Source organism: Pseudorca crassidens, chromosome 1 (assembly GCF_039906515.1).
Source record: "Pseudorca crassidens isolate mPseCra1 chromosome 1, mPseCra1.hap1, whole genome shotgun sequence".
Classification (NCBI taxonomy): domain Eukaryota; kingdom Metazoa; phylum Chordata; class Mammalia; order Artiodactyla; family Delphinidae; genus Pseudorca; species Pseudorca crassidens.
In genome coordinates this window covers 80,937,777-80,961,012 of record NC_090296.1, presented here as the reverse complement: position 1 = coordinate 80,961,012, position 23,236 = coordinate 80,937,777, and the positions used below count along the sequence as shown (strand labels likewise).

The 23,236-nt window shown below is 37.4% G+C and overlaps 1 protein-coding gene across 6 annotated transcripts in view; it reads right to left on the bottom strand.

Moving 5' to 3' along the window:
* The window catches only part of CDIN1 (CDAN1 interacting nuclease 1), a 232,996-nt gene that overhangs the window by 124,348 nt on the left and 85,412 nt on the right, over positions 1–23,236 (bottom strand). For all 6 annotated transcript variants that reach the window (XM_067742399.1, XM_067742408.1, XM_067742395.1 and 3 more), the window contains exons 6-8: positions 10,749–10,828; positions 10,348–10,397; positions 5,277–5,344 (exon numbers count right to left, since the gene is read on the bottom strand). In XM_067742399.1, the coding sequence (XP_067598500.1) occupies positions 5,277–5,344; positions 10,348–10,397; positions 10,749–10,828 (198 nt within the window). The remainder of the gene's footprint in view (positions 1–5,276; positions 5,345–10,347; positions 10,398–10,748; positions 10,829–23,236) is intronic.

Below are 23,236 nucleotides of genomic sequence, written 5' to 3'. Positions count from 1 at the left end.
CCCAGGGAGAAGCGTGCACAGCATATTCAATAAGGCAAGTAAGTAAAGATGGTCCCTCACCTTGACAACTTCTTCAGGAAGGGGAGAACAGGCCCCAGATTCTCCACATCCTGCCCCCAATAAAATGTTCCTGTTACCCTGAAAACTGCATCTAAGTTTTAACCTTTAGTTAGGAATTTAAATAGTTGATACCTTCTGAAATACCCAACCATCTCAGTTCCCTTTAGCCTATATAACCATATGTTTTATTTCTAGTCTCTTATCCTCTACTGCTAACATCTGCATGTAAACACAATCCTAGTATTCTAAATCTCATCTATTCCCACTGCCTATTCTTCACCTGAAGTCATAATCCCCCGTTTGTCACATCATAATCACTTCCCCAGAGCACTGCTGCTTCAGGTGGGGAATAAAGCAGCAGGAGTAGATGAACTCTTAGAAACAAAGATCCTAATTTCTTACAGCAAGGGACATCCTTCACTAAGCCTATTTGGCTTTACAGATTACACCCTCCTGGAGTCCCACAGAGTAATACATGAACGCTAGAAAAGCACCCATGTAAAATATGCTGGTTTGTCATAAGGCAAGACCAAACATGGTAGGGTGAGGAAGGGATGAAGCAAATGTCTCTCAGGTATCACTCAAAATAATTGTTAGCTTCTACTAACAGGGCAACATTCACTGGAAAGAATAAAATAACTGCAGAGCCATCCTTATCAAGCCAAACTTAACAAGAATTCGCACCAGACAGTGGCTGTGGAAGTCACTAATGAAAGTCCCTCCGACCTGGAGATATGCCAACCCATGGAGGATGAATGGTTCGTCTTCAGTCTTTGGTACAAGCTCTTTCATATCTTCCCTAACAGTGCAAACAGTCTTGTCATCTTCTGGCAGTCACTATTTTCCTTTCCTCCCTTGCCTTTTGTCCAAATCTCTCCCCTCACCCCCTCAAAAAAGAGAGACAGACAGAGAGACAGAGACAGAGAGAGGATATAAAAAAACATGGTTTCATTAATTACTTGAGAGATACAAATTAAAACATCTCCATCAGTAGACATAATACATTTTCTGTTTCACTGATGTTAGAAATGGAACAAACTCTTAGCAGAGGGGATAAGGATGGTCACAAGTGACACTGGTCAATTTAAAGTTTAAGAAGGGTTCTTTGTGCTTCCAAGCCTAAAAGTCGGCAGTAGGCTCTTCACATTTTCTGAGACTTTAAATGCCGATCAATAAATATTCATTCTAAATTAACTATCCTTGGAAAGAACTGACCTCTACTTATCTGAAATTTTCCTGGAAGGCTCCATGTTTGACTTAAGATTTTTTTTTTTTTAACCCCTAATGGTACCTGCCCATAGCAAGTACTAAAGGTATCTGTCTGCTGCACCAAAAGAAAGAGTGGTTAGCTTAGTGGTAAGACAGCCAAGCTAATGAGCTCAACTAGCTGTCCGAGAAGCACATGGAAGCAGGAAGGGGCCACTGAGAGAGACCAGATGAGGAAGTAAAATTCTATCACCACTTCAGGAAAAGTAGCTTATGAGCCAGTAGCATTTTCTTCATATGTAAAGGGTAGCTATTGATTTTTAATATAATCTGTACCTTTCTTTCAAAAATTTCATAGGAGAAGCAGGATAACAGCCTTGAATGTATTTATTTTCACTATCAAGACAATCAAGTGAGATGCACTAGATGAAACTGCATTCTTACTGGGACGGACAAGGCAATAGTGTGTGTGACTGAGCAGCCGGACGGCGGGAGTGTCTGTCATCATCCCCGTAGTAATTAGTGTATAGTTCCTGGCATGCAGAGAACATACGCGACAAAAGTTAACTGAAAAGAATGAATGAATAATGAATAAAAGAATTACAAGAGCTCTGAGAAAATTACTAGAAATTACCTGTACTCATTTGTTTGTAACTTGTCTCCCTACTAGACCATAACGCTACAAAAGCAGGGACTTTATCTGACTTATGTCTAATGCCTAAAATAGTACCTGACTCAGTAACTTATTTTTCAAACAAATATGTGAATAAAATATATTTTTGAGTTGGAGAAACTAAAGTCATTTATTCAACGTTGACTCCTCTTAATACAATATACATTTTGAGAAGTACAAAATGGATAAATTTACAAGATAGGATAAATCCATGAGTACACACAAATCTTCAATGAAAAGGACTCTCTTTCTTTCCAATAGTGCCTGGTTAAATCTTGTGCCATAGCAACTGCTCAGTACATGGTTATAAATCAAGAAAATTTAAGAAATTATTAGGGTTAAGATAAAAGTGATTTATTTTTATTTTTCTCTTTTATCTGCCCTCTCTGTTTTACAGAGGTCAGATAAAATATGTATTTTATAAAATGACATATCGAGCACAATGGGTGGAAATTTTTAAATGAGATAAAAAATTTCAGGAAGTCATAATTCTTAAGAAGGGGTAATATATAAACAATAAGAATCCTCGTCTTTTGAAAGTAGTCCAGATTTGAAGGAGGGAGGGAGGGAGGGAAGGAGAGAGAGAGAGAGACACGGAGGGAAGGAGATTGATTTTACCTTCATTTATTAAAAAAAAATCAAAGTAAAACAAACATGTTTGCAATGCCTCTGCAACAAAATTCACGGTGTACACATGTAAACAGGAAAACAAAATACGTTTAGTGGTCTATTTATATACCAATATTTTTGATGATCTATCTAAATTTACCTGGTACAGTACTTTAGATATGATTAATCATTGTGAAGGGGTATTTACAAGGTAAAAGAACAACCCCATAACAATACTCCATACAAAGCTTTGAATTTTCATGTTTTAACCATAAATAAACATGTATTAATTCAGTATTACATTAAAACGCTTAAAGTGCATAGAATAACAACTTCTTCATATGCTGATGAGGAAATGCTTCAAAACAGGACTGAGGTTACATGAAGCCAGCTAAAACACCAGTTAAGTATCATCTTTAGTATGCTTCAATAAAAGAATTACCTCTAGGTCTTAGAGCACAGAGGAATAGATGGGATTCCTCCATATTAAGTCCCCTTTCTGAACACGTATGCGAGTGGCAATGACTCCCTGGTGTGTTTCTGCACTGCCTTTGTCAGCCATGGCCAATCCAGTCTAGTGCACTCAGTTCCCGGAATCAAGGAAGTCAAGGACCTGGGACTAAGTTTAAGCCATGAGTAAGCCCTTTGCTTTTCCTCCCTGGTGGGGTCTTCTAGTCCTCAGGAAGGAAGCAGAGAAAAGCTAGTCGAAGAAAAGAAGTGGTGTCAAGGGCCTGACTACTCTTAAGCAGATGGTGCCAAGAGAGTAATACCAAGCAGTCTTGAAAATATGACTGCTCAGTCGTTGGCTTCAAACAATAGACCTGGCCGGGCCATATTGGCCACTGAGTGATCAATATGATCAGATACTTCATAATATTATCGGAACTCCATAGTTCTACACCATATCTCCTGGTGCATCATAGGTCATCCATTCCAACTGGTTCTGAGTCATTATACACTCTTGTTTTTTATCAGATTTTAAAAAGTGATTTCTATCTAATTCACCCTCTTTCCATATGCTGAACATCTCAGTTGTTCTTCTTATATTAAAAAACATTTTATGGCTGAATAATATTCCATTGTATATATGTGCCACATCTTCTTGTGGCACATATATACAATGGAATATTACTCAGCCATAAAAAGGAACGAAACTGAGTTATTTGTAGTGAGGTGGATGGACCTAGAGACTGTCACACAGAGTGAAGTAAGTCAGAAAGAGAAAAACAAATACCATACGCTAACGCATATATATGGAATCTAAGAAAAAAAAAATGTCATGAAGAACCTAGGGGTAAGGTGGGAATAAAGACACAGACCTACTAGAGAATGGACTTGAGGATATGGGGAGGGGGAAGGGTAAGCTGTGACTAAGTGAGAGAGAGGCATGGACATATATACACTACCAAACGTAAAATAGATAGTGGGAAACAATCGCACAGCACAAGGAGATCAGCTCGGTGCTTTGTGACCACCTAGAGGGGTGGGATAAGGAGGGTGGGAGGGAGGGAGACGCAAGAGACATGGGAACATATGTATATGTATAACTGATTCACTTTGTTATAAAGCAGAAACTAACACACCATTGTAAAGCAATTATACTCCAATAAAGATGTTAAAAAAAACAAAAACTTGCTGCTTTTGCATAGCAAAATTTAATTCAGTAATCTGAGGGCACTTTCCTAATTTATCAGCTTTCTCTAACTCTCGCTGGAGAATATTTATGGTATACCCCATCTTAAAATTATCAACAATCTTATAACACATTCAACTCCATTCTCCAGGTCACTAATAAAAATATTGAATATTAAGAGTTAAAACAGACTTCTTGCAGAACTGTATTCAACATCCTTCCTCAACTTGACATAAGACCATTCATTTGACTTTCCTTGGCTAAGTCTTGTCCATTTTGGAGCAAAAATTATGTAATCCAATATTGTCTGATGTTTTTAAACTAAAAAAAATACACTATGCAAACTCTTAAACATCTACATAAAACAGATGTGTACAATAATACGATCTGTATAGAACCTTGACAAATTACCCCATTTAAAATGGAGAAGAGGAATTAATTCCTTGTAGAGTGCTTTATGGTTGCTGTGATCAGTTATCACATGAACGCCTTTTGAGGCTTAATTTCTAATGTGTAAGAGATGTTGAAAGAAATAACAATCTGTAATAAGATTCCACATGGGCACACAAACACATGCATACATGTGAGATTTTAAAAAGTCATACTAAATCTATGATGACAATTCATGTTTGGCATAAAAATAATAAAAGCTCAGTATTTCATTTTCAAGTAAAAGTACTACCCGATTCCATACATGAGACAAAAATACCTAACATGAATTTTTCTAACAATTCTTTTTAATATATAAAGTATTTTATGGACAATATTTCTTTTGTTTCTTTCTCTTGGAAGGCCTAGATTATGGCTAATATCTCATGACACCAAAAGTAATACTGCAACAGATATTAAAGCATTTTTTCAGCCACTTATGCTATAAAATATTAATTGCAAGCCTGTGCATGTGCTGTATATACAGGGGATTAGGTAACTGAGTTCCTGCTCAGTTCTAAATCAATAAAAGATAACATGCACAGCATCCATCATCGTTTTCTCTTCCTTTAGTAGATAATAACTGCAAGTGGAAGATTTTTAAAAATATATATTTAAGCACTCGTGGAGATAACATATGCTGAAGAGGACGTAAGCAATACTTACCTAGGAAGGACAGGTTTTTCTCCAGAAGCAAGTCCCTGAGCAGAACTTCATGCTCATGACCAATGGCACTGGGAAGTGTTAGTTAAGGAGGGTAACATAGGTAGAATTAAAGCACGCTAATACCAGGGCTATACTTTGAGATGAAATGACCAATGGAGGTAATTACAGCAAGTACCTCCTCATACAGCCCACATCTCTGAGGAGTGAGATTTCTTTACAAATCCCCTCATTTAAGTGATTCGATAGACTTTTTTCTATAATGTTTAAATGGATTTTGGCAAATAAAGATTTGTAAATGGATGTGTACTTTATCTTCTTTTGAAAAGAAATTCATTTTAAACATCCTTTATGCTATGTTAAAAATCCCTCAGTTCAATTTAGGACCATTTACTAAGCACTTACAAGGTGCAGCAAAGAATACCAACCAGCCTTTGCCCTAAAAGAGTTTCTAGACTTACAGAGTTCCATAAATCTTCTGTGAATTCACACTTGTCACAAAGCCAGCATTTAGCAGCTCCTATTTCACTTCTAGTCTATGACTGGTGATCTTCTGTGACTTGGGAAGTCAAACAACTGACTTGTTGAGAATTATATGCACTCTGGAGGAAAGACATCCTAGTAAAGGGCTGTGGATCAGGGTGTGGGTACAGAGGCTGTTTCAAGTCTTTTTCTCGTGTGTGCAAGTTTTCACATATTATATAACGCATATAAATACATACACACTCACACATGAATGTTTTGAGTGCTGGGACTTCCCTGGCGGTCCAGTGGTTAAGACTCCGTGCTTCCACTGCAGGCGGCACAGGTTCGACCCCTGGTAGAGGAACTAAGATCCCGCATGCCAGGCGGCCAAAAAAAAAAAAAAAAGTTTTGAGTGCTACTATGAGGCAGGCACTGTATTAAGTGCTTTATGTATTATATTTCATCCTCACAGTTATTATTATCCTTATCTTACAGATGAGAAAACCGAGGCTTAGAAAGAAATCTGCACAAAGTCATATGGCTAATATGTGGCAGAGCAGAGGATCAGTATAAAATCTCTGCAAAGCCTGTGTCTGTGACCTCTGTACGGCTTCTTTAAAAAATATTAAAATTGATTATGTAAAGATAATTGACATTAGTTAATATTTCTTAAATACCATATACTAAGCCTTTGTGCTAAACACTTTGGTGTATCATCTTATTTAATCTTCACAACAATCACATTAGCAGGTACCATTACTAGTCCCATTTTTACAGTTAACGAAAGCAAGGTTCAAGAAGGCTGAAGAACCTGCTGACAGTCTCATGGCCAGTAAGTAATGAAGTCAGGAAAGAAACTTGGAATTCTGGTCTATTTTCCAAAAGGATGAGATTGTACAAAGTGTGAAAAGGAGTGTTATCCTATTCTGGTACTTTAATTCTGTCAAAAGCATTTGGTAACATAGGCAGACCTTGCAGATATTGTGGATTCAGTTCCAGAATAAAAAAAATATCGCAGTAAAGCAAGTTACATGAATTTTTTGGTTTCCCAGCGCATATAAAAGTTATTTTTACACTATAATGTAGTCTATGAAGTGCCCAAAAGCATTATGTCCAAAAAAATGCACATACCTTAATTAAAAAATACTTTATTGCTAAAAAATGTTAACCATCATCTGAGCCCTCAGCGAGTCCTAATCTTTTTGCTACTACAACATCACAGATGATGGTAACAAATATAATAATAATGAAAAGGTTTAAAATACTGTAAGAATTACCAAAAGGTGATGCAGAGACAGGAAGTGAGCAAATGCTATGGGGAAAATGAATCCAACAGACTTGCTTGATGCTGGGTTGCCACAAACCTTCAATTTGTAAAAGGCATAATATCTGCGCAGCGCAATAAAGTGAAGCACAATAAAATGAGGTGTGCCTGTAATTATCTAATTCTCCATCTCACTGATGCCAACCTGGTCCTATCACTCCTTGGCTTACCAGAGACTCTTTAATTCTGATCATGCACTGCAAGAGTCCAATTTAAATGAAAAAAAGCTTATATATTATTTGTAAAATTAAAAATTCTTAGAGAATTAGTCTGCTCTTTAACACATACAGGTGAATATCACTTAAATCTTAGAATTCAAGAGGTGAGACCACTCGTATCCACTATCAAAACAAGCCCCAAGTCATTATCATTGTCTTTTTCCTTCTGCTGTCCCCTCCTCCCCATGCATAGGACTGCTCTTACTTCTCACTGAAAACAAAATAAAGAAAACAAATTCTTAAATCACAAAATTTCACACACTTGCAGAGTCCATTGAAGATATCTGATGAATATCTCTCAATGGTTTCTCATTACTAGGGGCATCCCACATTTGAGAACTAAATTATTTACTTCTATTCCACATAAATGTGCTCTCACTTTTATTGTTGTAAATTATTTACATCTAAAATGTTGATTCATGAAACCAAGGTTACTGATGGTACAGAAATGAAACCCACAGCACTTCAAGCTTCCTGTACCCTTGTCTTTCCTTGCTCCTCTGTTTAGGTCTTTGTCTAATAGCTTGTCCTGAAGTCACACTTTGGAAAGTTGAGGTGGCCGGTTTCTCACGCCTTTTGTGTCCGTGAATATAACCTGTGGCAGGAGAGGTGAGTGGGCGTGGCTATGTAGGAAGAATTACAGTAGACACCAAAAGAAAAAGAAAGCACAATGACAATTTATATACTCTTTGCTACTGTGCTTTTTTGGCGTCTTATTAACAAATGACCAATTTACTTTATTCTACTTAAACAAATGTCTACATGTAACATTTTCATAATGGAGTAAAAAGGTTTTGCACCTATTCTATTTATTAAGTGTGTGCTTTCTAATGAAATGATGCAATTTACCGAGTAAGCAATGTAAACGTTACCAAATTATCAGAACAACATACAAATAGCATTTCCACTCACATGAAAATTCAATAATTTTTACTCAGTGTGAAATAAAATAATTCCTGTTGATCAGCCTCAGAAACATCTATGCAAGTGTATTTACATTATATTAAACTGCTACTATCTCAGTACAAAGATAAAATCAATTCTCTATGAACATCCCAGCCTGTTTTATTTTGCACGGTAAAAGCAATCACTAATTTGAAACTTTGGAAAGATATACTTCTTGATTATGCTTTGTTTGATATAAACATATATAAAATACAAGGTCTAGAAAATAAAGCTTATAAAAACAGTAATTTTATTGGCAATAGGCATAATGGAACTGTGAAATTATAATCTAGTCAGTGAATACAATTTACAGACATACATCATTATCTTTATCAACTGAAATCATGTACTACTTTAAATTCTACTGGCAATAACACAGCCAAAAAAGGAAAGTGAATGATGGCAAAAATGCAAGGAGAATACTCCAAACAGAATTTATAATGCTTCATAAGCAGAAACACTTAGACTTTCTCTATAATAATACCTATTATTGATGTATGGCAGTGACCATGGGGCAAAACTTGTAAATAATCTCACAAGCCATTTTCTTCCCCAGCAATACAGCAATCTGGTTTCCCGTAAGCATCTCAACTATTACTGAAAAACAGCCTCCTGGCATTTGCAAAGCAGTTGACTTCATACGTTAGTCCATGCATATATAATTAGATAGTTATATTTAAAATCAATAAGCAATCCTTCAAAAGACATTATGCTTTTAAAACCTTAACTTTAAATTGATTTTTAACTATTTTATGTGCTTCAAAATTAACATGTAATTCCACCCCAGATACTCTGAGATGGTGTTAGTTGTTATATGAATGTGCTAAACTTTATCACTGTAGCAATGTGAGGTTGGCATTCCGACAGTTTCTAACACTATCATTAATTTTACACTGAAAATAGAAGTATAGTTTCACTTTGGTCTAATAAAGAGGCAAGCTTATGACAATGCTGTGATTTTTATTAATTTAAGTTAGACTGGAATAAGAAATATACAAAGGGCTATAATATATTAATATTATATATTAATAAATATAATAGATTAAGTTAGATTGGAAGAATAAATATACCAAGGGCTGTAACATAGATACTGAATATTCTTACAAGAGGACTCTGCTAAAAGATTATTTTTCAAAGGTTAACTTTATGAAAAAAAGAAAATGAATCTTTTTTTTTACAAAAATTTCATTGACTCCTAACAAAAAGCCTCCTTACTGGTAATCACCGAGTCACAACTGGTCGCAATGCCACCCATGCTAACAAAACCCAGGAAGGGCATGTTATATTATTAAGAAATATGAGACTCATGGACTCAGATAGATATGGTTCCCATTAAAAAATTGCTAATTATTTACTTTTTGAATAAACTTTTTGAGCCAAGGACTGTCAATATCCTTAGTGTTGCCACAACACTACTAAAGGTATTGATTAAAAATGTCCTCCTTCACCACGTCTAGTTGCTGTCCACTCAAATCCTGTTTGAAGAAGCAAGCATTAACTCTAGTAATCTCAATATCTTTAATGAAGAATGACTGGACATCTGTTCTCATAGCCTTAAATTCAGTCCAGAGGGAAAAATTAGCTTGGTTTTCTCTAAAAATGTTTATTAGGAACCCAAGCAAGAGCTCAGATTGTAATCAACATTTAAGCAATAAGAATCTACTGCCCTTTAAAACGTGATAGTCTCTGGTGGCATTTTAATCACATCATCCTTTAACTCCAGGCTCAAAATTTATTCTCAACTAAATTTGGTTCATTTTAAATAGAAATGTGTTATATTTGAAAAAATGTTCACTGGAATGGTTAGACATCCCAGACAATGTGTTACTTGCCTCACGACTCTGTACCTTTAAACTCACTGAAAACCAAGCAGTTTGAAATAAGCCTGTGACTGTGCAACTGCTGAACTGACATCTTCCCGGGGCCTATCTGATTTTTTTTTTTTTTTAAGCTGTAGAAAAGAATGGTCTGCAGTGACCCTCCAGTTGATTGAATATAAAATAGAAGAGTATGATATGTGTTTTGTGAAGCAGAACTTTATGTCAGGTTAAAGCTAGACACATCTCCTCCACTGAGTCTAAGCTCGTCAATTGTGCACCTAAAATTTTATGGGAAAGGATACTGTTTGATGCAGTCCACCAGTGGTCCATAACAGCAGTCGTTCACGATGCACTGCAGACAAATAAGAGAAGGGGTCTGGGATGAGTGACTACAAAAACTGGTGCAGTTAAATAGTATCCTAAAAGCAGTCATTCCTTTTCCTAAAAAGAAAAATTTAAAAAGCTATCAAAAGACTGTTCAGATTTAATCACAGAAAACAAAAATTGCATCCTTTTTATTCACTATAAAAGCAAGCTATTAAAAAGTGAAATGCTCTTCTCGCAAATATTGCATTGCCATTTATGGTGCACCCTGACCTCAGTGATAGTTTATGATGACAGTAATTAAATGAGGTTTAAAATCCTTTACTCTGCTAGGCAGATAACAGCATTGCCACTGAAAATAGACAGCTGTGATTAATACCTGATAGACCTGATTTGCTAGAACTCCATCTGGAATCTGAGAAGGGTCCCGTAGCATACTATTTATAACAGACTTGGAGGCTGCAGAAGAAAAGAGATGAACTGTTAGCAGACAGTCAACATACTTTTAATACAACATGAGAAGTGACATATACCTATAAATACACAAAGCATGAAAATGAAAACATTACTGATACTAATCATTTTTTTCCTTTTTTCAAATCTACGGGAAGCTTTTAATTAGACCATTTTGCCAAGTTTATAAGCCACATTGCCAGATTTGAAGATGACCTAATTTTTCCAAGGTAAATTAACAAGTACAGACCTAAAGCATATGTCTCTTTGCAGATAAATTAGCTTTGGAAAAGCCCACTTGGGGGAAAAAGAAAACCACAACAAAAACAATCAGAAAAGAAAATATTTACCTTTTGCAGGTAAGTATGTTATAATCAAGCATATGTACCTGGAAAGCTTAGTGAAGGCAGGTCAGATTCAAAGACTTCAATGACGTCAATAAAAAATAACTTTCAGCCGAGAAAGCATCTCTGAATTCTAAACCTTTCTGAAATAATTCTCATCAACTGCCACGAAATGTTATGTCCATTTCACAGGTAAGGAAAGTAGGTAAAACTGACTGACAATAGAGCAAATCTTTTTTTTTTTTTTTTTGCAGTATGCGGGCCTCTCACTGCTATGGCCTCTCCCGTTGCGGAGCACAGGCTCCGGATGCGCAGGCTCAGCGGCCATGGCTCACGGGCCCAGCCGCTCCGTGGCATGTGGGATCCTCCCGGACCGGGGCACGAACCCGTGTCCCCTGTATCGGCAGGCGGACTCTCAACCACTGCGCCACCAGGGAAGCCCTGAGCCAATCATAAATAAGGGAAAATAATACACACACACACACACACACACACACACACACACACACACACACACACACACATTTATATTTATATACGAATTTTTGTCCCAAAACGTCTCATCACACCCAGTTGCAAATTAAATTGACCTTATCCCGGGGAACTGCAACAGAAGGGACTATGGGAGGCATCTTCTGAGGGATGCTATATCAGATCACACCCTTTGAAAAGTGAGGCAGGAGATCCTGCCCTCACTGTTTACTGTAGGCATGCAGAAGCCATGGTGGCCAGAACTCCTCTTCCTCAGCATGGGAGGAAGGCACGTCTCTAGATGGAAGCTAAGTCAGGTGTTGCTTAGGAACCAATTCCTTCAAGTCCTCCAGTGGACTCATTCCCATTTACCAAAACAGCTTAGGGTCTGGTCCCTACAAGCACAAACTAAAAGCATACTGGATAATTATCTAGTTAAACAGAATGAACACAGACCACAGACCTATGTCATTCAGGTTCTGAGAAAATTTTTGGCTTAACGTATTTTTTTAGATTATGATGTTCTTTATCAAGTTCAGTACCATAAGAACACTGACAGATAGGATAAATGTTAGTAAATTCTGTGGAAGGAAATAAGGAAATGACATCTTTCTCACTTAAGCATAGTATGGAGTGCACAAAGAAAAAATGAAGCGCAATAATTTTAATTATTTCCTATTCTTAGTTCCATAACTGCATGTTTATAGCAATGTTATACAGTTCATAGCCATTTATAAATGTGTTTGCACTGCAAGTGGAGAGGCCATATTTGGAGTCTCAGAAAAGATCATCATCACTGGAGGAATCCTATCCAGCCCTATCCCTATACCCAGCTCTGCAACCTGGCAAATTATGGAACCTCTCAAATTCGGTGTCTTCCTCTGTAGAAAGTGATAATGTTATCTGACATGACTACCTTTAAGGGTTCTTACATGAGTCCCTAGAGAAAACAGCTACAACAGCTTTTTTGTTATTTATTTTGTTAAAGTTTAAGTAATAATAAGAAACAAATCAGGCTTAGGCATTTGCCTCATGTAAGCTTAAGTTAGACTCAATTATTTCGGAAAGACATTACCATGGATAAGTGGAACAAACATTGGAAATATGAAGCAGCAAACTGTCTTATTATAAAAGAATAGATTATTCCAACAATAGTGTTAAATAGATAGAAAAGTACCTGGTAAACTCACTCTGTTTTCCCAACTTAATTCTAAGGCCAGGCTAGTAGGAGGGGAACAAAGCAATCGCACATGCACTGGGTCACCTTCCCTGAGGGACTGCACTCTCTCTGGTCTGCCACCCACTCAGTCACCGGATAGTAATGGCAGACACATTCCTTTGTGGTACCCATGATGCTATCAGTGTCTCAAGGGAACAAAAGCACCTTCTCCACATGCACCTGGTTATTGCTAAGTTATTACACTGCTAACTCTCATACCCATGTGAGAAGAAGATTACTAAATGACCAGACAGTATACCCAAAAGTGCTATTCTAGGGAAAATTACTGACCTCATACCAAACTATATGCAAACTCATTGCTAAAATCATAAAACAAAGGCCCTTTTTAAAAAAGAAGAGGGACAATACCCTAGTACAGAAAAAAATTAGGTCATTTATTTTATGAGGGAAGAAAGGGAAATATTAAAGAAAAAAGAAACTGATGACATCATAATTTTCCTCACAATATACATTTTAGAACAGTGTGCTTACCAGAATTAAGAATCATTGCCAATAAACTTAAAAAAAATAGTTTGAATATATTGAATAGAACACTATTCAAATCAAAGGAAGCTTGCGAGAGGAAGTCAGTGATTTTTAAAGTGAATAGTAAAAACTATATATTGAGTCCACGTTCATTTTAAACTCAAAAAAAGCTCTTTTCTCTTCTTGCAACCTGCCGTTTTTCAGAGCACGAGAGAAAAGTGCTAACATATAGGAACTGCAGGCCAAGGCTCCAGATGCAGGATGTGCCTGCCCTCCATGCCTGGGTCTTTGCACTCAGGCTTGAGGAGGTCTACATCTCAGATCAAGCCAGAGTGCAAGCATACATTTACACACATACTCTGAAGCTTAGGAAATGCCAAAGGGAGGAATAATAACATCAACCAGATAAGGAAAGGCAATTGGACAATCTTGGGATGGCTGGGGATAGGAACCCTCATGGAAGCCTATGCCTTTCACAGAAGCTGTCCCTAGGCCAGCCATGACATCTGTCCAATGTACATCAATCTATTTTGACCACAGGTAGACAGGAGTTTTGTTCTCCCTAACCTTTCCTAGAGGTAGTCGTTCTGTTGATTTCACAATTTAACCCTGTCACTGCTTCAACTGCTGGGATTTCAACTATCTACCAAGCATGTGCAAAGCAAGAATGCATGAGTCACTTGAAGCAAGATGTACAAGAATAGGAGAGCTGGTATCTGTTAAAGCACGCTACACAGAAGACAGGCAAGAGGCAATGCCTGGACTAAGGCATAATGCCTAAATAAAGATCATGATCTTTTTATTGTGGAATATTTCTAACATAAAGAAGGCAGGAGGCTAATATAATAAATATCCATGTCCCACCATTCTGACTTAGCTTCTGGATCGGCAATTAAATTAACTTTGGATAGCCTAAGATTAATTTGTGTAAACTTTTAAATTTATCACTCTTGCTAGAGGTTGGTTTGTTTTACTAGTATTTTCAAGAAACCAAATTTGGGTTTTGCTTTCTCTCTACTGCTCCATTTCTTCAAGTTACATTGAATTTATCCTTTTGTGATCATTGTTTCCTGCTTTCTTCTTTGAGTTTGCTACACTTATCCTTTTACTAATTTACTATGTTTATTAAATACATTTTTAATCTTTTAACATACTTTTTAAGGCTATAATTTTTCCTCTAAATTCTGCTTTAGCTACATGCCATCATTTTTGTTGTCATTTATAAATATTTTGTAGTTTCCATTATGATTTAATCTTTGATTCATAAATTCTTTTAAACATTTCATTTTTTATATTTCCAATTTGATCAGATTGTGGTCAGTGTATGTGATGTTTAATTTGGAAGTATGTGCTTGACTTCCTTTGTGTTTTTATATGGAACGTATTTTTATAAATGTTTTATATGTCTTAAAAATCACTGAAGTTCCTATTGAGGTACAGAGTTCAGGTATGTCTAGTATGTCAAGGTTTTTAATTGTATTATTCAAATCTTCTATATTCTTATTAATATTTTCCAAACTAGATATGAACTAATCTACTACTACTGTCAGTTTGTCAGTTTCTCCACATAATTCTATCAATGTTTGTTTTCTATATTAGGAGGCTATTTTGTTGGGTGTACAAACTCATTGTTTTACATATACTTCTTAGAAATTATATCTTTTGGCATCAAGTCATAACCTTCTCAATCTCTTTTTTTGTGCTAAACATAACATTACCTAGTGGTAATACTGCTGCATCACTTTTCTTTTGGATAGTATCTGCCTGATATATCTGGTATTCCATTTCTTTACTTTAAACTTCATTGTATCATTAAGTCTTAGGCCTGCCTCTTATTAATAACATTTAGCCAGATTTTCTAAAATCAAATTTGAAAATCTTTGCTTTTAAAAAAGTGAGTTTAATCCACTTGCAACTGAGACATCTGGACTTATCTCTACCCTCTTGTTTTCCATGTTCTGGTAACCATTTTCTTCCCTTCTCCATTTCTCCTTTACTACCTCCTAGTTGATTAAATTTTCTTTATGCCCCCTTTCTCTCTTTATTCACTTGAATGTAATACACTTTGTATCTACTTCTTCAGTAGTCCTCTCAAAAAAATTTAAACAATATCTAATCTAATCATACCTCCTTTGTAATTCTGAGTATAAGTAATTTAGAATGCACTCACTCCAATCAGAAAGCCCCCATTCCTCATCAGCCTCCATGTTATTGTGCCTATTATTTCTGTTCAACTATCTTGTTTGTAAACACAATTTCCTAGTTAGTCTTTGTGATGGTTAATTTTATGTGTCAACTTGATTGGGCCACAGGGTGACACATTTGGTCAAACATTATTCTAGATGTTTGTAAGGGTGTTTCTGGATGAGATTCACATTTGAATTGGTAGACTGAGTAAAGCAGATTGCCTTCCCTAATGTGGTGGGCCTCATCCAATCAGCTGAAGGACTGACTAGAACAAAAAGACTGAGTAGAAGAGAATTCTTTCTGCCTAACTGCCTTTGACTTGGGACATTGGTATTTTCCTGCCTTTAGACTAGAACTAAAATATTGGTTCCTCCTGGGTCTCAAGCCTGCAGGCCTCTGGACTGGAACTAGGCCACTGGCATTGCCTCTCCTGTGTCTCCAGTTTGCTGACTAACTGTAGATATTGGGACTTATTAGCCTCTATTATCATGTGAACCAATTTCTTATAATCAATCTCTCTCTACACACACACACACACACACACACACACACACACACACACACACACACACACACAGTCCTACTGGTTCTGTTTCTCTGGAGAATCTTCACTTATATAGTCTCTTTCCATTTTTAAAAACATTTTTAAAATATTCAATGCTTATTTAGATTTATCAACATGTTTGTCAATTTCCTTTTTCAGCATTGCTTCTTGAATTCCACATCCTACTTTTGGATTCAATATCCAAAAATTGGATATTGTTACTAAAGCACCTCATTTATTAGTTCTTTCAGCTGGGATCACTGAGTAGTAAATCATTTAGTTCTGCCTTGTCTGAAAATATCTCTACTTATTTCTCACTCTTGAATGATCATATAGCTGGGCACAGAATCACAGGCTAAGATTCAGCCCTTTGAAGATATGATTCCATTGTTTCTTGACATCTATTACAAATAAGAACTCTACTGTCAGTCTAATGGTAGTCCTTATATAGGTAATTTGTCTTTAATTTCTGGTTGCTTTTAGATTTTTCTTTGATATTCAATAGTTTCATCACTGTTCACTTGGGTATGGCTCTTTTTATTTAGCCTGCTTGGAATTAGCTATGTTTCATGAGTCTAAGGATAAATGCCTTTAACCAGTTTGAAAGAAATGAGCCATTATAGCTTTGGTCTCCATTCTCTTTCTGGAACGCTTATATTAGACATCTTTTAGGTCTTATTTTATCTCCTACCCCTATAAAGTGTTTATATTTCCCTTCTCTTCATCTCTTGTGTTACACTAAAGTTACTTTCCTTAGATCCATCCTAGAATTCACTAACTTTTGTTCTAATCTAATTCTTCTAATTTTTATTTTTTTTGTTTAATCCAACACTTCACTCATCTAATGAGCTTTTAACCTCAATGACAATTATTTCATTTCTAAATGTTATTTTTGTATTTTTAAATGTGTTTTTCACACTATTTCCTATTCTTTCATTTATCCAGTTATAGTCTTCCTTTTTTTTTGGCTGTGTCAGGTCTTCGTTGTGGTGTGCGGGCTTCTCTCTAGTTCCGGCACACGGGTCTTCTCTCTCTGGTTGAGGCGCACGAGCTCAATTGTTGTGGCACGTGCGGCTCAGTTGCCCCGCGGCATGTGGGATCTTAGTTCCCCAATCAGGGATTGAACCCACATCCCTTTCATTGGAAGGAGGATTCTTTACCACTGGACTATCAGGGAAGTCCCTATAGTCTTTCTTTTTATTCAATCAGCTTATATATTAATTTTAGTTTATAAATGTCATCTTATAGATTAAATTTATAGTGACTTCATTTTCTCATCTCTAGTCCATAGTATACGATTTCTCTACCTATCTATCTATCTACCTGCCTACCTACTTACCTATCTTCCCTATGGTGGTAGTTTCCTTACTTGCTTTGTAAATTTTTACTGTTAGCTTATTTTCAGAAAGAATTGTTCGACTTGTGCTGCGGAAATAACCATGACAAAGTAGTTTTATGTATATTTTTGCAGAGACTAGTTTTATTGTTAATTTCTTAGCTCAGCCTTCCTGCAGTAAGTAAGAATGCAAATCTGAACCTATACCCACAAATGGTGCTGACCTATTTCTAATTTCTCTCTCCTCTCCTAATACTCCACAACCCAAGTCCATATACAGTAAGCAAGCTTCCTTACATTTTCTCTAGGCACGTGGAGTTTCCTACTCCTTTTTTTCATGGTTTGGGCTATTTGTAGAAGTTCAATTCCAGCTCCTGGCTGCACATCTTTCCCTATGGGGTGTTAAAAATCCCAGCCCCGGCCTTTTATGTCTACATCTAAAGCTAAAAACTCTTATGGACCTACACAGTGTGAGCCCCTGTTCACCATTCTGAATACACATTCTGTCTCCATTTCTTGTAACTAGAGATTGAATTCCTTTGTTTGAACTTGATTATGTATTTTAAAAGATTTTTTTTGTTGTTTATTTGGTCTATCATTTCTATGTCTTTGTCATGGAAACATAGCCCATCCACAAAAACTCACTCTGTTATGTTGCTGAAGTTTTTGGAAACCCTTTAATAAGAAGTTCAAGGGAAAACTTGTTTCTTTGTTAATTTTTTTTTTTTTTGCAGTTAAAGTTATATAAATATATAAAGAAAAAAGTCCTCCCATGAAGTTGGAGCCCCAGACAATAGCGAGAGGGGCAGGTGGCAAATATGCAGGTAGGTTGGAGAATGGAACCACCTAAATCACCCATGAAGTCCTCTCTGCTGCATGGTGTCTGGCTAGGCCAGGGAAATGGGAGAATGGTCATTGGTGGCTAGGAAATAAATCGTTCCCCTGACCTCTCCAAAGGCTGCTACCATGTCACAGGCCAAAGCACTGTGCTAATCAACAGGCTTAGGAAACAAAACAACTTGGTTCTGCAGGTTTGAGAATCAATTCCACGGGCTTCTCAAATACAGACCCATATTTTTTTTGGTGGAGGGGATTGGTGGCTTTAAACACCAATTTCTTAACATGCTCATTATTTGGCAAGTTGGGCTGGACCAATGGAGACAGCTTCTCTTTGTGTGGCGTTAACTGGAGTGGATTATCTGGGTGCTGGAGGATTCACTTTCTTGACCACTCACTCACAGGTCTGGGAAATCTGTGCTTGCTGTGAGGTCAGCTATAACTGTGGGAGAGGGGCCTCGGTTTTTCTCCATTTGGACCTCTCTGAGGTCTGCTTGAACTTCCCCTTGAACTGACGGGTAGGTTCCAAGAGCAAGCATCCCAAGGGAGCCAGGCAGAAGTTTATGGCTTCTTATGACCTAGCCTCAGATATCATACAAGACCATAATTTTTTTTTACATCTTCCTCAAAAGAGGAAAAACATGCCTTCTAAAGGAAAGGTAAACTTGCAAAGCTATGCACTATAATGCTTTCAAATGGAAAGGCAGCACGGAACAGTGGTTATGTGCTGAGTCTAGAATCAGATAGACCTGGTTTGAGGCCTGGCCCTTCCACCTGTTAGCTGTGTCATATCAACAAGTTAATTAATCTCTGTGACCTTCAGTTCCCTCATCAGTAAAAGAGCATTAACACTGGTGCTTATTTTGTAGGGTTGTTGTGAAGATGAAATAAAATAACACGCAAAAAGCACTAACATGCTGTTTGAGACCTGGGATGTTACAGTCGTTAGGCTGTTAACTTGGCCGGTGTTAGATTACAGTGTGGCCTGCTTTTTGCCTCCCAAAATCACATCATCAAAATCATTTGTTACTTTCTATGGTCCAGAGGGTAAAAAAAGAAAAACTTCATGAGGTATAAATGAAGTCAGGAGCCTGCTCTTACCACGCACATGTTGCCACGGCCTTGGAGAGACAGCAGAAGTGAGTCTATTCAACAGGCAAAAGGCGTCAATGCCAGAATTTCCCTCTTTACACCCCCCCGCCGCGCCCCCTTGTGGGATTCAGTGTGTGCAGTGCACAATCCGGAATCAAACCTGTTCTCTGGAAAGAACCTGGTAGAAGTCCTTTCCACCTCTGTGTGTGTTAAGCTTAATGTGTTGTCGCTGCATGAGGGGTTTGTATTTTAAGTCTTGCCTATAACCATAGAAGAGAGAGATTTTTTCCCCTCCAGCTAAGGGCATTTCAAGCACCAGCAATCAAGCAAGTAGCAACTGTGCCCAAATCATTAACATCACACCCACTTTTATAACTCTTCCTTTCCTTAGTGTAAGCTCAGATAAGTGGCCAGCTACTGCGGAAAGGAACGGAGGCAAACAAGCAGGTGAATCATCTTCACTCTTAAGGTCCCTGGAAGTCCTGCCTACTGCAAAGAGTGCCATCTGCCTAGGTTACACCTGGACTGAAACAAAGACAAGACCATACATACATGGGACCTCTAATCCGATGTCACAAATGGATTTAAGCATGATAAGTGAGCCAGCATGGGGCTGACTATACACTGGATAGCAGCAGTCAGGAGTGAAAACAAGATGAAGTGAGGGATGGATGATACAGGGATAAAGATGAGACGGGTCATTTGGAAGGAAAATTCAAGTGCAGACAGCACAGTGTTGTTAGAATCTGGTTCTCCCTCCATTGAAAAAAACAAAGAATAAAAAAAAAAAAAAACAATCCCTGCAGCTGAAAAGCTGGATGGGGAACACAGCTGCTCCCAAAACACACCAGGAGTTCTGCTTCTTCACGCGGCTGCTCCAGAGGCTGAGCTCCAGAATGGCAAAGCCTAAAATTTAATCTAGAATTAAATTTTAAGCTAGAATTTAATCTCTTCTTCAAGTGCTGGTTTAAGGCTTTTGGATATCAAGGTCATGAAGGTCTCAAGTTACATCTCCATGGAGCTGGCCTGCCAGTGCCTTTTCTGGACAATTTCAATATTGCCAGTGGCCTACAGGAGCCTACTTTCTCTTACAGTTGGAACCACTCCTCTGGAGAATTCCAGGCAGCTCGCTAGCTCTCCTGTAGCACAGGAGTGATCTCTAAAGCAGTCTGATCCCATTTGTCCATCTGAATAAGAAATATCTTTTAACATTAGGGAACCCTATAGGGACAAATTATAATTTTGCTCTCTAACTAGCACATAATTGTGTAAGAAATAACTTGAACTAGAGTCATCAAAAAAGTATTATATAAGGACAAGAGGAAGGTGTCTCCAAAGCATGAATAGTCACACTGATCAGATCCTTGTCTCAGGCAACTTGCAGCTCTACAGCCATCATACACCATCAACTCCTATTCAACGAACAAACATTCAACAGAACTTTATTCAGCATGTGGTTAATGCCAAGTACATATTTAATTCCACCCCAGACTCCATCGTCCAAATCTGGAATGTTCTTTTGAATCCTTCCGTTGGCCAAAACTTCAAAGCTCAGTTCAATTCTCACCTCCTCCAGTAAAGTTTTCCCTTAATTCTTCTTGTTCTCCTCTCCCTCATACTGTGGGGCGGAGTGAACTCATTGCTACCGATCATTTGGCACTTTATTAAATATTACTTTGTCACCTGTTGACAGAAGATTGATCAGAATGCTAAGACTTGAAACCATGAGAGCCCAAAGAAAACAAAATCTGAAGGAAAAAAATAATGCTTAGCACAGTACGGAAAAAAGATATCATACTTCCTCAATGCTATCTTTACATATCTGAGGGTTTTTACATGGAGGATTAGCTAATCCTGTGGTCACACCAAGAAGATGAGAAATAATTCTTATAAGTTTATTACTGGTGCTGAAGCTACAAGGTTTCAGATTGCATTGTGGCCCTATGTTTGGTCTACGTCAATCTTTCTTCACCTCTTTTTAGTTTGTTTCATTATGGCCGCCTCAGGACACTTTCAGACGTTTTTTTCTTAACTGCTCCCCAATGAAATTTTAATGCCGCAGATATACTTGATATCTGGCTACGCCATATCACCATCTTTGAGAATGCATGGCTCACAAAGACAACTGAGGAACTGCTTGTGTCAGGATACTTGACAAGCTGCCTAAAAGCAAAAATATTTCTCAGCTATCACCTCAAAGTCGCTCTGCACAAACAGCTACTCAATAAATTGCTGACCACATTATTAATGAGCTACTCAAAATCCAATTCCCTACTGTTACAGCCATTTCTAGGTATTAAAATGGATTTGACTTAATTTGAGCTTTTATTATTTCAGATGAGTAGGCTTTTTAAAAAACTGTTTTCAGAAAATGTAGACTAAGAGGCTATAGGACACAATGGGTCTTTAGATAAGTGCTGACAACATCTAATGCCATGTGTCCCAAAGAGAAGAGGGCTTAACACTGGCATAGGAGAAGTGACTTTACTAGGACACAAAATAATTGTTTGAACAGTTATACGTTATTTTAACAAGTACTTTCTATTTATGGCAAGAAAGCCCAGTTTATTATTTAACGTGGTATTATAAATTTCCCTTTGAAAATATAATTAAATAAATGACATTTTAAAAATATCAGGTAGATATAGCATATTTATTATTAGTACATGTGGTACACTATGTGGATATGGTAAAACTGTAAATGTACCCAAATTTCTAATTTCAGAAACACTATACAAAGTCAGTTGAGCATTCAGGAAGGCGGGGTTACTCAGCCTACCCTATAACAAGTGTCCACTTCTGAAAAGGAATAACAGTCAACATTTACTGAGTGTTTACTGTGTACCAGGCACAACTCTAAACCCTAATTCGATGAACTCTCAGTATGTACTCACAAGGTGGCTATCCTCATCTTAGATATGAAGAAACTGATGGGGAATTTACGTAATTTGCCCAAAGTCCCACTCCTAGTTAGTGGTGGAGCCATGATATGAACTTACTAGCCAGTTGGGCTCATAATTACCTGGGTATTCTCCAGCACTATTCCCATGGTACTCAAAAGTAATGTGAAATGTTCCAGATTGAGGCATCATATTTATAAGAATTGACCTCCAGATTGAGGCAACATATCTATAAGAATTGACCTCGTTTTCCTCCCTCCTAGATATCCCTCCAATTCAAATATTGGCAGTTAAAGTTGCAAGACACTTAGTGCTCCAGGTAGAGCAAATATAGGGCCACATAATGAAGCTGAGCTCTTCTGTCTAAGCTGAGCTCTCCTGTCTTACTGGGGCCCTGCATGTCAGATGACATTGAGAGTTGAGTCACAGGTAAAGAGAAGACTCCAACTCAAGGTCAGGGGAGAAAGTTAATGGCAGCAGAGACCTACCAAAATTTGCTGAGGTAGCTAGAAAACCTGGCAAGATCACAAGTGTCTTATGTTATATAAAGAAAGAGAAATGGATGCTCTTAAAGGTGATACTGCAGGTGGTATGACCGAGTTTGTAGTGGTCAATGAGACAGGGATAAGTCTCTGCTTTGCAAGTTGATGACTTCAAGAAGCCTTTCTAATAATTCCCTCTGGTAGCCTGCTCATTTATATCTCCCGTGTTTCCCTTTGCTGGCAAAGACCCATACCACACCATCGTGTCTGCCGCAGTGCATAATTAGAAAGCAGTTAATTCTAAGTCATTAAAAGTGTTGCCCAGGATTGGAAAGATTCATGGAAAGGGAGATGGTATTCAGGCATGAACCTGTGCTCTTTTTTGGCAGGCTCCCTAATCTAATGGGAAAAGAACAAACTAAACGTTAGATTTCTTAAATTTTAGGAGAAGGGTCAATGGGGAAGCAGAGATGGAATTTCAAGGTAAGTTAGACAATATGAAAATTCACACACTTT